This window comes from Cordyceps militaris (genome assembly GCF_000225605.1).
Source record: "Cordyceps militaris CM01 unplaced genomic scaffold CCM_S00002, whole genome shotgun sequence".
NCBI classification, from domain to species: Eukaryota; Fungi; Ascomycota; class Sordariomycetes; order Hypocreales; family Cordycipitaceae; genus Cordyceps; species Cordyceps militaris.
The window spans coordinates 3,503,982-3,521,016 of record NW_006271970.1 but is presented as its reverse complement, the minus strand read 5'-3'; the positions used below and the strand labels follow the sequence as shown (position 1 = coordinate 3,521,016).

At 53.7% G+C, this 17,035-nt stretch overlaps 5 protein-coding genes across 5 annotated transcripts; 3 read left to right on the top strand and 2 right to left on the bottom strand.

The window, feature by feature from the left end:
- Nucleotides 1–2,053: 2,053 nt before the first annotated feature.
- On the bottom strand, nucleotides 2,054–3,721 carry CCM_03037 (metal ion resistance protein/transporter (Zrc1), putative; the record flags this gene model as incomplete). Its single annotated transcript, XM_006668189.1, has 9 exons — nucleotides 2,054–2,239; nucleotides 2,307–2,468; nucleotides 2,525–2,812; nucleotides 2,883–3,061; nucleotides 3,112–3,192; nucleotides 3,242–3,392; nucleotides 3,443–3,487; nucleotides 3,538–3,587; nucleotides 3,637–3,721. 9 exons carry the CDS (start codon nucleotides 3,719–3,721, stop codon nucleotides 2,054–2,056), a joined length of 1,227 nt encoding a protein of 408 aa, XP_006668252.1.
- Nucleotides 3,722–4,855: 1,134 nt separating this feature from the next.
- On the top strand, nucleotides 4,856–10,627 carry CCM_03036 (Dishevelled, Egl-10, and Pleckstrin domain protein; the record flags this gene model as incomplete). The annotated part of the gene is made up of 1 exon (XM_006668188.1): nucleotides 4,856–10,627. The coding sequence occupies one exon, from the start codon at nucleotides 4,856–4,858 to the stop codon at nucleotides 10,625–10,627; it is 5,772 nt and encodes a 1,923-aa protein (XP_006668251.1).
- Nucleotides 10,628–11,237: 610 nt separating this feature from the next.
- On the top strand, nucleotides 11,238–13,002 carry CCM_03035 (uncharacterized protein; the record flags this gene model as incomplete). Its single annotated transcript, XM_006668187.1, has 5 exons — nucleotides 11,238–11,399; nucleotides 11,519–11,551; nucleotides 11,630–12,398; nucleotides 12,456–12,512; nucleotides 12,572–13,002. 5 exons carry the CDS (start codon nucleotides 11,238–11,240, stop codon nucleotides 13,000–13,002), a joined length of 1,452 nt encoding a protein of 483 aa, XP_006668250.1.
- A 212-nt stretch (nucleotides 13,003–13,214) lies between these two features.
- CCM_03034 (thioesterase family protein, putative) lies at nucleotides 13,215–13,750 on the bottom strand (the record flags this gene model as incomplete). The annotated part of the gene is made up of 2 exons (XM_006668186.1): nucleotides 13,215–13,625; nucleotides 13,682–13,750. The coding sequence occupies 2 exons, from the start codon at nucleotides 13,748–13,750 to the stop codon at nucleotides 13,215–13,217; spliced, it is 480 nt and encodes a 159-aa protein (XP_006668249.1).
- A 226-nt stretch (nucleotides 13,751–13,976) lies between these two features.
- CCM_03033 (peroxisome biosynthesis protein (PAS10/Peroxin-12), putative) lies at nucleotides 13,977–15,966 on the top strand (the record flags this gene model as incomplete). The annotated part of the gene is made up of 4 exons (XM_006668185.1): nucleotides 13,977–14,078; nucleotides 14,169–14,281; nucleotides 14,362–14,610; nucleotides 14,646–15,966. The coding sequence occupies 4 exons, from the start codon at nucleotides 13,977–13,979 to the stop codon at nucleotides 15,964–15,966; spliced, it is 1,785 nt and encodes a 594-aa protein (XP_006668248.1).
- Nucleotides 15,967–17,035: the final 1,069 nt, after the last annotated feature.

Below are 17,035 nucleotides of genomic sequence, written 5' to 3'. Positions count from 1 at the left end.
CGCCGTCTCCATCGTTCGTTTGGCTGTCGTCTTGCTCCTTTACTGGCACGCCTCAACCGTCAAATAGTTACCCCATGCCATCCCAATGACGCATCACTAACTAGGGAGTTCCGTGGCATTCCAGGATGGCCACGCTGCACACCCGGCTCGCCTGTCAAATCCCCCGGAACCTAAAATGGCGCCATGTCTGGGGAAGAAAAGAGACGGCGCTGTTTCCTCTCTCACCCTGCATTTCGCAGCCAAGGCATCCCCAGTTGCCAGGATATTTGGCCAAAAAAAATACGAAATTGCGGTGAATGACGCATGTTCCCCAGACGGCAGCACGCACGCGCAATATCAGTAGCCGACACACGACAACGGCTCAACCACATCCAACCAACCCATGTAGGTATTCTGGACCGTCTGTCAGCACTTCCAGTTGGTGCCCAATCGAATGGTACGCATTAATGAAGGCCCCGCCGCCTGTTGCCTGTGGATCATCAGACTCCCAGCAATGTTCCACCTGAATATGCCGCACAGCCCGCCGAGCCCATTTTCAGTTGCCAGCATTGCATTTCTGTTATTAGATTACCAAGGCGATAGTCATCTGACTACATCTGACTAGTTACTCTTTTACAATGCGTAGACTGTTTCGAATACTATCGTACTCGATACGATGGCCTTGTGTTGCCCCCAAGCACGGTGCCCGTATCTCGGCTATGGCTTGGGGTGGCCTTTGAGGCTTGACTGACCGCTCAAATTGCCCTTCCCTCCAACAATCCCGCGCGCTTTGCCGGCAACTAGGGCAGTAGCGCCGGAACGTATGAGCAGATGTCCACAACAGCAGACAAATGCGGTATCAGCGTTAGCGTCCTCGTCAGCTTTTATTAAGCCTAACTAGTTCTGCCGCAAAGCTTGGCTTTTGGTACTTAACTGGAAGGCCAAAAGTAGTGATTCGTGCAGATGCAGTGTGCAGCGTTCAGATCTCTGGGACTAACTAGGTAGTCATGTATCAAAGTGCGGCCGTGGAATAACTAGCGTCATCGGATACCGAGCCTGAGTATGGTAGCTTGCAAGACCAGGGACGCGCTTTAACTATGACATTAAGACGCGACGTTTGATAAAGAAACGAAGTGGTGAAGAATATAACAGGAACAAAAAGTCATGAGAGTAAGGAGTGTGTTAACAAAACGATAGCCATAACAGTTGTTTCTTACAGAGCAGGGTAATATTCTCCTCTGTTTTAGTTAGTTACCCAGTCTAAAGCTGGAGGATGTCTGGAACATAAGAACAAAGAAGGGCAGGACAGATGGGAGGCTTACCAGGGAATGGAGAATCTTCAAAACACAAAGTAATACTATCAGTAATAGCAAAGAGGTTTTGTCCCTTATAATGACGCCATGATCCTTCCCCTGCAGTTAATAACGCCTAGCGAGTATTACCTGGTACTTCAACCGATTCGACTTGCCTGCCCAGTCACAATGGCTAGTTATAATGGTTTAATAAATTAGTCACTTACCGCCTTTCCACTTCGACAGCGCCGAGAGCCCGAGCGCCACCGACGGCTGGCATCCGCTTGCTCGGCCTCAGGATCTGGGTTTGTTGGGCCTTTGTACGGACTAATAGTCAGACCGCTGTTGTTCATCAGAATGCTCCAAGCCCCTTTGTTCGTGGAGGGGCCGTCGTCTTGATCTGGATACTAGTTGTGATTTCAATCTTCCGAAAATTCGAAACTGTCGACTGGTCAATGTCCAGCTGCTTCGAAATATGACGGCCCCGCAAAGACCCTGATCATCCTTGACCCACGCTGGATCCTTTGGGGCTTGGGGCGGCGTTGTTTAACTTGGTCCGGTTCTGGGTAACGTGAATGGTCTCATGACGCCGATTTCATGCATGCGCATCGGCCGTCGTTCAAACTTGTTCAACACAAGTCACTCTGCTTCGCTGTATCCAATATATTGATTTGTGTATCTTGTGTTCAAGTCGTACGCTTCCAAGACTCAGCCCCTTGGCAACTTACACAAGACTCGCGATCAAACACTTGACTACCCATGTCTGCGCAGACAGCTATCGTTTAATAAGCCCATGTGCCATATTCTTCAAATATCCTCATATGATCGTGCAGATAAACTTTCCAGGAAGTGCCGCGCCAGCCATCAGCCTTCAGATCATGCTCATCGGCAGCATCGCTTCGCGCTGCAGAAACTGCTGCACAGCAGCTGACAAACTCGCGTTTCCTTTGGTTTGATTGGAGGCCTCTCTAGATCAACTGCAGTGCTGTGCACAGGTTGTGTGGAAGGTGGTGCAGTCTCTGGCTGCAGTGTAACCGAATGAACGCCGTAGGCGTGGAAGCACTCCAAAATTGTTCTCGCAATTGGTGCCCATTTTCCACTAAAGCCATTGTCCACCACGATGTGTGCCGATGCAACTGACTTCGTTTGGTTCAACTTCCAGATGTGCAGCTCGTGGACGGAATCAACGCCGGGGATCTGAGTACGCGTCGTGTTATTAATGCTCTTTTTCGTTCTCGTGGTGCAAATCGTACCATTTCGATATCCTCCTTCACGTCCTTGATGTCGATCCCTTCAGGTGTGGTTTGCATCAGAATACGCCCGGCTCTCTTGGTCAATGGCATCGCAGTGAAGAAGATCATGATGGCAATGAACACTCCGATTGCTGGGTCGATGTAGTACTTCTTCTCTCCCTCCATTCGCCAGATTACCAGCGCTGAAATAATCACACCAACGTTGTTAATGGCATCACCCATAACGTGAAGGAATGCACCCATCATGCCTAGGTCTTTGTGGCTGTGCGCCACGGCGGTCACTCTGTGCTTGTGTTCACTATGATTAGTGATTAACTACTCTAAGGAGTTAGCACGATGCTTTGATTGCTGGTATTACAAGACTTGCGCTGAGTTCCAAACTCTCTCTGTCACTGTCGCTAGCAGACGCGTGGGACTCAATGACTTCTTCGGAAAGTTGAGCATGGCGTTCTTTACCATCATGACTATGACTGTGGCCGTGGCCGTGGTCGTGGCTATGCGCATTTCCGTGGTCGTGTCCGTGGTCGTGGTCGTGCTCTAGGTTGACATTAAAACAGATCCAGAAACGGGTTAACGCTTTCACTCACCGTGCAAAAATGACATGACTAGCACATTCAGACCAAACCCGATACACCCAATAATGAGGACCAGCTTGGGGTTTTCAATTGCTTTGGAATGATCAGCATTGAGCAGTAAGGTCGACTCGGGAGTACCGACTCGAGATGTTGATGAAGCGTTCAATGGCTTGAACCAGAATACTGATGCCGAGTGCCAGAAGAAAAACTCCATTGAAAAAGGCACCCAAGATAGTAGCTCGCTGCCATCCAAATGTATAGCCTGATGGTACTGGCTTCGAGCGTTCGGAAACCTGCGCCCATGTGAGCATAAACACCGAGCGCAGACCGAGTCTTGGCCTACCTGGAGTGCCGTCAAGGCAACAACGAACCCCACGAGGTCACTGAACTATTTGCAGGTAAGAAATGGCAAGGAACTGATACACATGGGCCACCAACGTAATGAAAAGCATCCGCAACGAGGGCAAGAGAATGCGTGTAAAAGCCAGCTATAGGCGTCAGTTGTCAGGTCACCTGTGCGATGCTCTCATTACTGACCTGTAATCTCAGCGACGAAAAACATGAAAGAAATTGCAATAGTAGCAATCAAGCGATTACGACGATCGAACTTGAACCGGCCCATGACAGCGGGCGATTGAACTTTTGGAACGAGGCCAAGGGTATATCGAGGTCCGAAATGTTTCCTTCAGAAGATGCACCACGGTCTCAGAAAGAGGTTCACGTTTACGGCAGACTGGGAAAGCTTCAATGCATGCTTCAGAGAGAAAGTTCCGGGAAGGCCAAGAATATAAGGACATGGGACGGGCTCTACGCGGTCGTCCACTTAACAACCGTTTCGTGGAACAGAAGGTAAGAAATACCGTCCCCTTCTCGAGTGAGACGTCAAGCTGGCACAGTTCCATTCATAGATGGCAGGTGATAGTCCCTAGTGAGGAGCAAACTCTGATCAATGGAACGCAAGAGGGTTGCTAGCGCTGGCAGTGACTGGCCCGGCAATCTTTTCGCAGAGTCGGTAGTTGCAATAAGTTAAGTTCTGTCATATCAGGCGATGGACTCATTCACTTTCGGTATCCGATGTATTATGGCTCAAGTACTGCGGCTGATTTGAGACCCCAATATCCAGATGATACCGCCTCGCATCACGACTGGCAAGCTTATCATCAGGGTGCCTGTTTGCGCCGTCGCCGACATTGTGAAACCGAAAGGTAGCATGGTTTGTCACGGAAATATCAAATTCTGCGGTGTTACTTCGAGATGCTTTTGTGCTCTCGGGATTGGGACGGTCAATCCCAAGTTCAAGGTGACATCGCCAACCTTTTGCCTTTCGAGCTCTGTTGTGACGAGCAGATGCACAAAATCGTGGTGCTCCTTGGATGAAACAGCTCGCAGGGAATACGTTGAGACTCATTATCGTTCTGGAATCTCCCTTGTCCGTGGGCCACGCGCACTTCGACACGAAACGAAGCTTGGAAACAGGTGTTCAGGAAGCAAGGTAGACTGATTCACATCGGCGCGTTGCATTTCACGCGATGGCGGGTTGATTTCTGGGGCGACCAAGAATAGAAGGCGGTGTGGCGATTGCCCACCACAGCTCTGGATTCTGCCGCACCAGCCAATCCGGCTCATCAACATTCGCACTCCCAGCCACTCCAATCGACGGCTGTCACTGTATGCAAAGCGCCTAATTGTAGGAGTCATGCTCCAGTCATCGCCTCCATATGATCCCAATCTCTCGACCAGTCATTAGTCGGTCCCCATGTCCCGCAATGTCGGCGCCACCCCCTCAGGCTCGCGGAAAGGGCCGCCGTGGTCTCACCTGCGCGAACCCGTCAACTACGGCATCGATCGCAGAGCCACGGCATCGCCAAGCTCCATCAGCAGCACTTCAACCCGATCCACTGTGCGGGAGGACAGGTCGCGCCGAATTGAGCGCATTTGCACAGTGGTGGTCGCGGAAGGGTACATGCGCGATGAGGTCCTTCTCAATCTTGACGTGGTGGGGCCAGAGGTGCGGCCGGGAATGCTGATGGCCATTTCTGCCATCAAATCCGAATCCACAAAGGTCTTGGGGGGGCACGGCAGCTTGAATCGTCAGGTTCACGATGGAAACGAGGCGGCCAAAGCGGCTGCGGCTCTGGCTAAGGACCGGACTGCGCTTGGCCACCGTTACATTTTTGTTGTCAAGGACATGCCCAGAGAAATGAAGGCACGCAACCAGGACGCAGAGGTTTGCATCGTCCGTCATATTTCGGATGCTTTTGCGATGAAACGAGGAACTCAGGTCCTTCTCACTCCTGTCGATGAGGACCACCGCGCCATGGAGGCATCGCATGTTGAACTTTGCTTCAGAGACGAATATCTGTCACGCTCAGACATGTGGCGCTTGTCTGTTGATGAACTTACGGAGCGTACAGTTTACAAAGGGCAATCGGTGCTCTTTATGGGTACCATCAAAGCTCAAGTTACCGCTGTTTTTGTTGAAGGTGAGAGCGTGCACTCCGGTCTGTTCGTCCGCAATACGCGGCCCATCTTCCGAAGCGAATCCGCCAGATATGTTCTGTTTATTCAAATGGCAAGGGAGATGTGGGACTTCGATACTGAGACCTCTGGGGAAATCATGTTCAACCGCGTCGTCAACGGCTTCCTGCCTGCTTTATTTAAGCGCTGGGCTTCACTCAAGGTGAAGCATCTGGTCAGCATTGTGCTATTCGCGCGCGTGGAATACGATACCGGACTTGCGTCTGACCTGGCCAGTGATGGCCTTTTGGATGAATATTTCACGGGAGTGCAGCCCTTCGGCAACAAGCGACCATACAAAGACTTTTACCGCGTGGTTGTTAGCGACATGTCTAGCGGTGAATGGACCAAGATTCTGTACCAGCTGAAGAGAGAGTTCAACTTCTTCCGCAGAGACATAAGCCTTCATCATCAAAGTGTGCCCCTGAGTCGAGGAAGCAAGACTACCGACGCAGAGCATGAAGAAGCATTAACAGCCTTGACACGCATCAAAGCTGACCCTTCTCTGGCCATCCATGGCAACGTTTTGGAAGCAATCCATCTTGCCTCGTCCCAGTATGCCCATGATTACATCGATCGAGATCTCAATAGAACCGGCATCTCAATCGCTGTCATCACGCCAAGCCCGGGTATTTTTGAGGTTGATTACGAAACTTTACGACGCACAACGGAGGCACTCGTGGGGAACGGCATAGGCATCGATCTGATATGCTTACCAGGAATGCCTCTTCACTCCGTCCCGCTCTTCAAATACAGGAATCCTCACTTTTCGGATGAGACTGTTAAGCATCAAAATGCCCTTTCCAGGTCATTCCATAGTCACAACAGCACGGGAGGCAATCCAACCCCCGTCATCGGTAGCTACCAGTCTCACACCGAGTCATTTTCTCCTAGTAAAATACCTCAGAACGTTATGAAGCACACTGATTCACTTTCGTCTTTACGCAACTCGGAAGAGTGGAGTTGCGCTCTACCTCAGTGGCTGCATGTTTCGTTCTGGACGGGCTCTGACGAGTCTTTGGCGTATGAAGGCATCGCCCTGTCTGTATCGACAGCAAAAGACAAGAATGAGGAAGAATTCGAAATGCGATGCCGCATGTATGGGCTTCAGATGAGAAGCGCGCTTGACACCAACGAGATTGAGACAGCAGCGTTGAGTTCGGACTCCAGCTTTCCCACAAACACATCGCTATCTTCCAAGAAGCCGCAAGACAATGCGTCAGAAAGCATATACGTGCCCTCTCGCCGGGCCCAGGAAGCCCTCGGAGACACTGTATATGGCTTTCAAAAGTTTATTCCAGAGAAAATAGCTCGTACTGGAGACTTAACACTCTGGAAGAAACTGCAGGCATTTGATGATTCTCGAGCCAAGCTATCGTACGCCCCTAAACGTCGTCCACAGCATCACAAGCCCGCCAATGACATCGATCAGGTACAAAGGAAATATCAGGTTGACGACTCGATAGTGCTGGGAACTTCTGTCCCAGATCGAATGACGCCTCATCCTCCGCAACATGCAATCGCACGCAAGTTTTCCATGGCTGAACCAGGGCGTCCACCAACGGCGTCCGTTCAAAAGTCCCCTGAGCCACCCAAAACCAGCCCCAACAAGGCGCCTTCGACATCATCGTTTACTGCTAGGCAGCCCAAATTAATGCGGCACATTAGTCTCGGGCAGCGCGGCTTTGGCATTGCTGCGCCAAAGGCAGCTATAGCAGAATTGAAAGTCGAGACCGTCAACGCATCTCCAGCATTTTCCTCCGATCCACGGCCGGCTGCTAATTCACGGTCTCTTTCAGACATGAGGCCGTCGACACCACACAGCATACGAAGCCAGTCGTCAACACTCACTGCCAAGAAGGCCAAGTCGATAAAATCGGATTTAAGTGAGATTGCGTCGGAGCCGGCCCCATCAACTCCAAGCATTCCGATTGCTCATAAAGAGCCTTTGCAAGATTGCCCAACCAACAACACATTGAAGACGCCAGTACCTGCCCTGGTACCATCCAGGTCGCGTGATAGACTGCGCGAGGATCCGGAATTACGATATTCAAATTTTATCCGGGCTGAGGATGTCCAGAAGATGTATAACAACAAGCTGAGAGCCGGTGTCGCTCCTGGGCTGCATCTACAACCCGAACTGCCGGTTACGCTGTCCCCAACAGCGGCAATTACTCCGTGGCTCACTTTGTTGAACCCTTCCTATCCTGAGAAATACCGCATTGACGATGCGATCCTATATAGCCGATGGCAGCACGTGTTTCCAAAGCCCTCCGAGATGAGAACACAAAAGTGGAAAACGCTCTGTTGCCCTGCCTCAGTACCTTTAACCACGGAATATTTTCCTTCAAAGGCACAATTTGATGCCGAGTACCAGCGACACCCTTATATTGTGGATCAAAATACCGACGACGACGACGAGCCCATGTCACGAAAGGCCTTCATGAAGGAACTCATTGGTCTTCGCTTCTCACAGGGCTTTCAAGTCGTCGTGGGCTCTGCCGTCGCCAAAGCGTTTGGACAGAAAATGATCAAGATTGCGGACATCTTCTCGCGAGATCAAACCTTTGAGGACGGAAATAGCGTCTTCATGTCAGTGGGCAACACTATCCATCAACTTTCCTGTGTCAATAGCAGCGAGATTGAGGTCAACATTTTTCTACGGAAGCCTGCTCGGACAGCATCCTCTGAATTTTCAACAACGTACAAGCCCGCCGTTCAAACATTGTTGGACTCTACATACGAAACAAGGTCAATTGACATACTCAATCCCAAACCGGAAAGGAATTGGAACACGATAGACTCATACTTGGCCGGTCACCACGAAGAACTCATGGAGAGTTTGCGGTTCTGGCGAACCAGATACGTTCTTATACCTCTGAGTATGAGATACTCCGCTTCAACTAAGAGCCATCTCGAAGATAACCCCGAAGAGGTCCGGATTGAAGGCATTCAAAGACTAGCCCAGTTGTGGAAGAAGCATCGGTACGTCTCGGCGTCAGAGCGGAAATTTCAGGGTCAAGCTCGGAGCCGTATCTTGGACCGGAGCCCTTTGAATATTATTTACAAAACCGACGACCCTTCATTGGTTGTCGCCGTGGAGCTTGGCAACCTACCGACACTTGAGAGCGTCGAATACTCTTCAAGCAAGGGAAACCTCCTAGTTCGAAAAGAACTTTTCCGACGAGCAAATCTGAACCTGACAGCTCTCGCCGACGCCCTGCAGCAACCAATCGAAAATGGTGGTGTTCCTTTGCGAAATAGGCGCTGGCATCTCCGTACACATAACAGCGCATTTATTGGGTCGGACATGACAACGTGGCTATTGAAGAATTTCGAGGATATTGAAAGTCGCGAAGAAGCAGAGGATTTGGGCAATGCGTTGATGGTATCAACGCCAAAGGAGATGGAGAAGCTCAAGGAGGAGGAAGGGGAGAAGGGGAACGATGGGAAGAATGAAAAGCCCCGCGGTCTCTTTGTCCACGTCGAAAAGAGACACCAGTTCCGGGATGGAAACTACTACTACCAAATCGCAGCAGAATATGCCAAGCCTCAGCCCGGCTGGTTCGGCAGCAGAAAGAAAGATGCTGTGTCATCACTAGCAGATAACAACAGCCGTGGCTCACCTCGAGTCTCTGCTCAACGCTCCGCTTCTGGTACCGAGGAGTCCTCCTCTGGGGTACCATCGCCAGGCGGCACCCAGATGCTTGGCGCTAATAAAGCTTCGACCCTCAATCAACCGATTGTGCAGCTCAGCAAAGTGTTGAAGTACGATGTGGATCACCGGAAAAGATCATATCGCCCCGAACGGATTGATCTGCATTATGACCGCCTGCACAATCCAGACAACTGTTTCCACATCCGCCTCGATTGGATGAATACGACTGCAAAACTCGTCTCGGATTGCGTAGAGGGGTGGGAGCGTGAAGCAAGCCAGTACGGCCTGCGTCTTGTGGAAGTACCGATCAAGGAAGCGTGCCGTATAACGGAAGCTAACCCCTTCCGCAAACCACACGAAATTGAACTTGTTGTTGCACCGCCAGACCAGATGCCGGAGACGTACTTTGACCCGAATGCTCACGGTCCGACAAGAGTGCATAGCAAGCACTTTTACCAGACTGCGATTCTCAAGCACTTTGACTTTGTGCTGGATATGGAAGCAGCATCGAGCTTCCCGAGCAATGTGGATATCCGCTATTCATGGGGCAAACCAGACTTCAAGTACAGCCAGTATATTCACCGGACCGGGTTGCTGCTGGCTCAAATTACCGACAAAGGTCACTTCATTGTGCTGGCCAACAGACTGTATAGTAAACGAGTATCGTTGGCCAGAGAAAAAGAGCTCCGGGTGCAGTCAAACGTGGAACTCGCACCAACGTCAACAGCGGAAAGGAGTGCGCGTCTCCTATCTTTGGGCGGCTTCGCATCGTCAATGGCCATGGCCATGGCTGATCAAACGCCCGTCTCCTCGCCGGTTGCGCGTCCCACGTTTGGCCATCTTTCTCCGGCCTTGGGGGCGAGTGATGGTCCTTCGCTGGGAACCACGCAACCAAGACCGCCTCATCCGCCTCGCGACAGCAGCAGCCATGCGCAGCAGCCGCTTCATCACTACCACCACTACCTGCACCCTCTGCAGCAGCTCATGGAGCCCGAGGCCATCAAGGATATGCTGGAAGCATTCTGCAAAGACGCAGAGGCGCTGGAGTCATTTTATCGTGATATTCTGGAGCGTGGGCAGCGCGTCCCCGGCACCCCGATGACGGCATCTACGGTGCTGTCAGTTCCCACGCTAGAAGCCGTGGCAGAGTCGAGTATTCCAGCTCTGGGCTTGCCGCCGGGTGTGCTGGCCGCTCACCACCCGGACCATCTCTACGGTGCGGATGGTAATGGGAGTGCTGGAGGAGGTCTGCCTGCGAACATGCGCAACACGGTTGGCAGCCCAATGTCAATATTGCGGCGAGGCAGTGTTCAGTATGATGGGATGGGGCTCGGCTCCAAAGCTACGAAGTAACTTGAGCGTGACAGATGTTCGTCTCTGAAGCAAAGTTGAAAATTTTCGGCAGTATGTACTATCTCGTAGGCATCGCAGGAAGGGGGGGTTTTCCTGATTGCAAGCTATATGCAGATAAGCAGTCTAAGCAGTCATTTGTCGACGGCATGGTGCAGCGAATCTGACGCGGCGGCGTACATGGGATGCCGACGCGGGGGCGGAGCCGGATCTGGCAGGATGACTTGATGACTGCCGAGGCCGCGCCGGTGGCGGTCTTGGGTACCTAGTTGACAAACGGAACAGCGAACAACGAACAATGACTGCAGCGCGGTGGAGAGCTGTGTATACAAGATAAAAGATGGTCATTTCGTTTCTTACTGCCAGTGAGATAGCCCCTCCAGTGTCACAGTATACGTCATTCCCCTTTATTCCAAGTCGATTCCGTCAATTCGTTTGCTCCGGCATGGGTGGGGCGCCTCTAAGTCCGAAGCTGCCCAACTGTCATCGTCATGACACCGGCCCGCCCCATCAAAAAGCTGCCTCCAACCGCGTTCACGCTTCTTGTTGTCCTCCTCTTCTAGCAAGTACGAGATCCGAATCATCGAGCAAGAGGATCCCAACATCATATGCGATGGCGCAGCTCACGGCGCTGCCCGCGGAGCTTCTGCACCACATCTTCGCCTTCCTGGACCCCAGGGATCTGGGCGCCGGGGTACCCCGCGTCTGCCGAGCGTTCAACGACTATATCAAGGGCAACTGGAAGCTGTTCCAGGATGTGTACCTCAACCATTTGGTGAGTTTGGCATCGTCAGGCTGCCAATCAGAAAACATGGCGCTCATTGTCAACAGGACAAACCGAGACATGGCAATATAGACTGGGAGCAGGCCTTGCATGACTTTGTACGGCTACAGCTTATATGTGATCGCCCAGTGGCATCGGCCAAGGTACGTTGTGAGGCGTTCCTCTCCCCAAATTGAGTGTCTTGCTGGTTAGTATTCCCCCTAACCCACGGGCGCTTGCAGGATCACGAGTTGGAATTCGTCCACAAGACGGTGACGGACCTCCTCGACCGCGCCTCGTCGCGCGGGTATACCAACGACAACTCCAATACGCACAGCGCCTCGCGCAACGCGGACCTGCTCCGCCAGCTCTTCTCCGACCGCGACTCGACGTGCGCCGCCTTTCTCGAGCGCTCCTTTTTGTTCGAGCGCGTGCGCTGCGAACGGCCGCTCACCTTCCCTACCCCGCGCGGGCCCGCCGACGACGCGCACCAGCGCAGCGCGCACCTGCACTGCCTCTACGGCTCGCCGATCCAAAATGTCGGCCGGCTGCGCTCCACGCGCACCTACCCATTTGCGTGCTCGTCCGTCTACGATATGCGCGGCCACACGGCGCGCACCGGCTGGGGCCCCTTTCGCGACGACGGCTCCGGCCACGTCGACTGGCAAAAGGTCGAGGCCGTCATGGTCGTCTTGGGCTACAACATACAGTCGAAGCGCTTCGTGTCCAAACTGTTTAGCGACGTCTGGAACACGCCGTTTTCGGGGTCGTGGCCTGCCAGTTTTATGCAGACGCCGCCGCTCTCGCCGCCGCGCGAGCTGTCGTCGCTCGAGCTCAGCGATCCGTACGGAATCACAGGCACGTGGTACAGAGTGGTTTGCTTCCTCGACTACAACGACTTCTTCACGTACAACTTTCCAATGGGAGACCCGTTTCCAGACAATCTACCCCGGCCCGGTATCAGCGTCGGCGAGGCCACGCGACTTATTATCCTGAAGCTGCACGTGACGCGTATAGAACCGCCCGGACCTGACGATGGACAGGAATTGCCCGTGGTACACTTTACAGGCGACTCCAGGCTGCTGGACGACGGCTTAGACGCCAACGCGTCGTCTGAACTAAAAGGTGAGCATCTATACGCCGCAATCTGCTGCAACACTTTAATGACTGACAAACAGCCTCAGGGACCGTCCGGCTGACGGTGGAAGGCGAAGTGCGTTGGACGTCATCGTCTCTCTACAACGGGCAAGAACGGTGGAAGAGCGAGGGCATCCAAATCGGCGGTGTCCGTTCCGCGCGCGGCGTTATGGGCTTTTGGTTCGACAGCGATTACGACGCGCACGGCCCGGTAGGGCCTACGGCCATTTGGAAGGCGAGCGATTCGGAGGCGCCGTATGGCAAGATTGCCGATATCCTGCCGACGGGTTTTCTGGCATACAGCGCGCTAGTGTCGGTGGAGGATTCGGACCCCGAGAGCGAGATGGACTACTCGGCGGACGAGGAGGAGGAAGAGGAGGAGCTGGAGATTGACTTTGAGATGTTGCGGGGAGAATTGCCGGCGCTGTTGCTGGACGCGAATATGGACGTAGTCGATGTACCTCATGACGAGACGTGACAGTTGGAAAGCAGTTGAGCCAAAAGATATGTATACTAACCTGTTTTTCAATGTCTTTTTTATTCCTTGTATATACTTGTTGTTAAAATCAATGTCCTGAGCGCAACGTTCATTTCTATTGTTATGAGAAGAGGAAAAAAATGTATACATCTATTCAACGCCGTATAAAGCAGTACTAGTCTCCCTCATATGTAACATGGTCGAGTCTCTCTTTATAATTTGGAGACTGGCGGGTCGGTGTTGACCTTGTCGTGGCTGCAGGTGGCGAGGATGACGCCGTCCGACTTGCGGCGGAGGGTGCCGCGGAGCATGGCCATGTTGCGGCCGACGGAGACAATGTCGCACTCGACGAGGCACTCGGTGCCGACGGGGGCGGGCCGCAGGTAGGAGACGTCGAGGTTGCGGCTGACACCCATGAAGCTCCAGAAGCCGGGCTTGCAGACGAGGGCGAGGGGCATGCTCGTGGCCCAGTCAAAGAGGGTGGCGATGGCGCCGCCGTGCATGTTGCCGCTCGCGTTGTTGTGGCACTCGTCTACGGTGAAGGAGAAGGTGACGCCCGGGTGCGGCCCGTCGGGGCGGACCGACACGAGCTCGACGTGCGGCGAGATGCGGCTCTGCCAGTTCTGGGATTCGCGTCAGTCGAGGGGTTGCATAAGATGGAGAGGCATGTCCCGCTTACTGTGTTGTTTTTCGAGGTGAATTCGAGAAACATCTGGATGCGCTCCTCTGGCGTACCGTTTACCTCCATCTTGGCGGCTGTAGTTGTTGAGCTGTGCGAAAGGGTGTTGGTCGAAGGCTTGGGGTTGGCGGTTCTATATAGCCGAGCGCACTCTGGCGACAACCGAGGCAGATAGTTGGTCTGTCGTTGAAGAGCTGAGGCCAATGCTGATGAGTATACTGTCTAGTTGCTCGTCTTGTGAATGCTACGGCATAGCCTAGATTGACTTGGATGGAGTGTCGGATTCGATGAATACATGGCGAAGTTGAGTGTTGTGGATCTACGCCGGTATAATGACCTCGGGAAACGGAGATTCGACCGTTGTTCTGTGGGGTCTTTACCGAAGCTAGGCAGCGCTGTAATTTTGCGGGGAGAAGTATTCCTGGTCTGCTGGGGCTTCCCTGCCTACCAGGTACCTAGGTACCTAGGGTACGGAGTACATACATAGGTTAGTATACCAGGACCATACATCAACGGACTTCATGGGCATCATCCTCAGCAACAACGATTGCCAATCATCTGCCAAATGACTAGGTCGGAAACACGCGAGATAAGCTTCAAGTACATATATCGCATTACATTCTCATTTCGCGCCACCCCAGTGTCGTGCAACAACCCCGGCTGCACATCAAACCCTCTAGGGTAGCCGGCTGCACACAGCAAGACCTCCAGGGTAGCTGGCTTCGCTTCGGCCTCCAAGGACTGCCGAGGTCCCCTTCAGAGACCACCCACACTGTGCGTGTAGCATTCATCAGCCTCTTTTCCATCAACCCCATCCTCACCACCATCCCGAAGCTTGCTCGACCGCCATGCCTTGATACGATCCGACAACCAATTGCCGCTCTCGAAAGCTTCCTTGCGACTTACTCTCCCCTCACCTCGCTGGCTGAGCATCGGCCCGGCCCCGACATCCCCGCCCTCACAGCACGCTCCCCGCCGCCATGGAGTTCGTCACGGCCCTCCGGGGCACTTTGGACGACCAAAAGCCGTCGCTCTTCGAGGTACTGTCCGAACAGCAGCTCAGCGGCCTGCTACCGCCCACGCTGCGGTACCTGCTGACCGTGGCCACCCACCGGCACCCGCGGTACCTGCTGCGCGCGCTCAACTCGTTTGACGAGCTCTACGCGCTGCTCATGCTGCTCGTCGAGCGCCACTACCTCCGCACCCGTGGCGGCTCCTTTACCGAGCACTTTTACGGCCTCAAGCGCGAAAAGGCCCTCCGCGCCGAGGTGCCTCGCGCCAGCATGGCTGCGCCGCACCTCGTCCGGGACACCCTCAAGCTCACCACCAAGGACGTCTGGATGAACCTGGCCGTTCTCGTCGGCGTCCCCTACCTAAAGCGCAAGCTTGACGAGGGCTACGAAGTCAATGCCCCCCGCGCTCTCCTCGGCGCTGCCTACACGCGCATGCCCGACAACCCGACCCTGCGCGACCGCTTCGTGCATTACTACCGATGGTTCCTGACCAACGTGTACCCTTCCGTCAACGCGGCCTACTACTTTGCTATGCTGGTTTTCAATCTCGGCTACCTCTTCGACCGCACAAAATACCACAACCCGCTCCTGTGGCTCATCGGCACACGCATTCGCCGCATGACGGGCGCCGACTACCAGGCGATTGACGCCTTGTCGGCGGCCAAGCCCAAGGTCGATGGACGACCAGGCCAATCCTTCTTCTCGCCCCGTAACCTGGGGTCCACGGTGCTCTCGAGTCTGTCCATTGCTCTGCCAATGAGCATCTTTGCGCTCAAATTCCTCGAGTGGTGGTACCAATCCGACTTTGCCAAGCAGCTCTCGCGCAAGGCGACCGAGAACATTGAGCTGCCTCCTCCCATCGTTTCGGGTCTCTTGGCCAAGCATCTTAAGAAGCCGAATCCGGCGACGTTGGATGAAAAACGCGTCGTTGGGGCCGATGATGAGGCCACCGACCCGCCCGAGACGGACATTGCTGCCAAAGACGCGCCCCTCGCCAAACCTTCACGGCTGCCCATCCATGTTGTGTCATTCCCCCAAGACTCGTCGTGCTGCCCCATCTGCCTCGAGGACATTGTCACGCCCACAGCCTGCCAGACTGGTGTGGTCTACTGCTACACTTGTATTCATAGATGGATCGAGGGCATGCATCCCAAGCAGGAGGCCTTTATGGAGGGCAAAGACGGCCAGTGGGAAAGTGGACAGGGTCGCTGCGCCGTGACGGGCAGACGAGTCCTCGGCGGCACAGAGGGTCTGCGGCGGATCATGATTTAATAATGCTGCAATAAAAGCGGACTATTGATCTTGAGTGCCTCCGGAAGGGGGACCAACAAGCAACCACGTGGGACGGGACGAACCAAAGCAAAGGGCAACGAGAAGCTTTATATTAATAGCTCATTCCGGATGCATTCGCACCCGCGCGGGATTTCTTTTTTTTCTACAAAATGATAAAATTGGACTCCGTTGCCCGAGTTCGGCAATAACGGAGGGGAGGAGGCACAATGTACACTACATGCGGCGGTTGCATTTTCTCGCGGCGTTTTGAGCTCTATACCCTAGCATGTATAATACAAAAGAAAGTCGACGTTGCGAAGGAATGCAAAACGGTCTCGTGAGCCAATTAGGTGGTGGCGCGCAGGAATCAAGCGTCACTGTCTGGAATGCTGGTGTTGGCTCCCCGGCCAGTCGCGGGCATGGCTGCGCCGTCGCCCGTTGGCCGGCACGACGAGAGAGAGAGAGACGGCGCGCCGGCTGCTGTGCCGGGCGCCGCCAGCCAGCACGAAATGTCTCATGCAAAATCTTCACGGTCGACGCATTTGGACGGAATGTCCCTGATAAGAGGCCCCATCACGTCATCCCTAGCTGAAGGGAGGGCCGGCGGGGAGCTAGGAACTCAATATTCCCCCTTCCGGATGAGACATGTGTGTGTGTGTGTCTCCGCTGTCCAAGGGACAAGCGAATAGGTTGCGTGGCCATTGTTCTTGGCAGGGGACAGTTCATTGTTCGCCGCCTGGAGCCTCGTCCAGCCAGGCAACGTTTCGAATCGCCTCACACTGGAATGCCTCGTGGCCCTCCCGACCTTCTAGAGTGGCGTAGTCTTCGCCATCTTTCTTGTTCTCGATTACGAGGCCTTATCTTCTCCCTCGAATCCTAGAACGTCGTCGGAAATGGCAATTTCTCCAAGGGCCGCCCAGCCCCAGCTGGCCATTACCTCATTCCAGTAAGATGCTGGGCACCAACCCCTGCCCCGTTGCCTCTCATTCAGTGACTCGATGGTCCTTATGCTGTCGTATATAGCCTCGCCGTTGTCCCGACAATTGAAAATGTCTCCTCTTCAGACTTG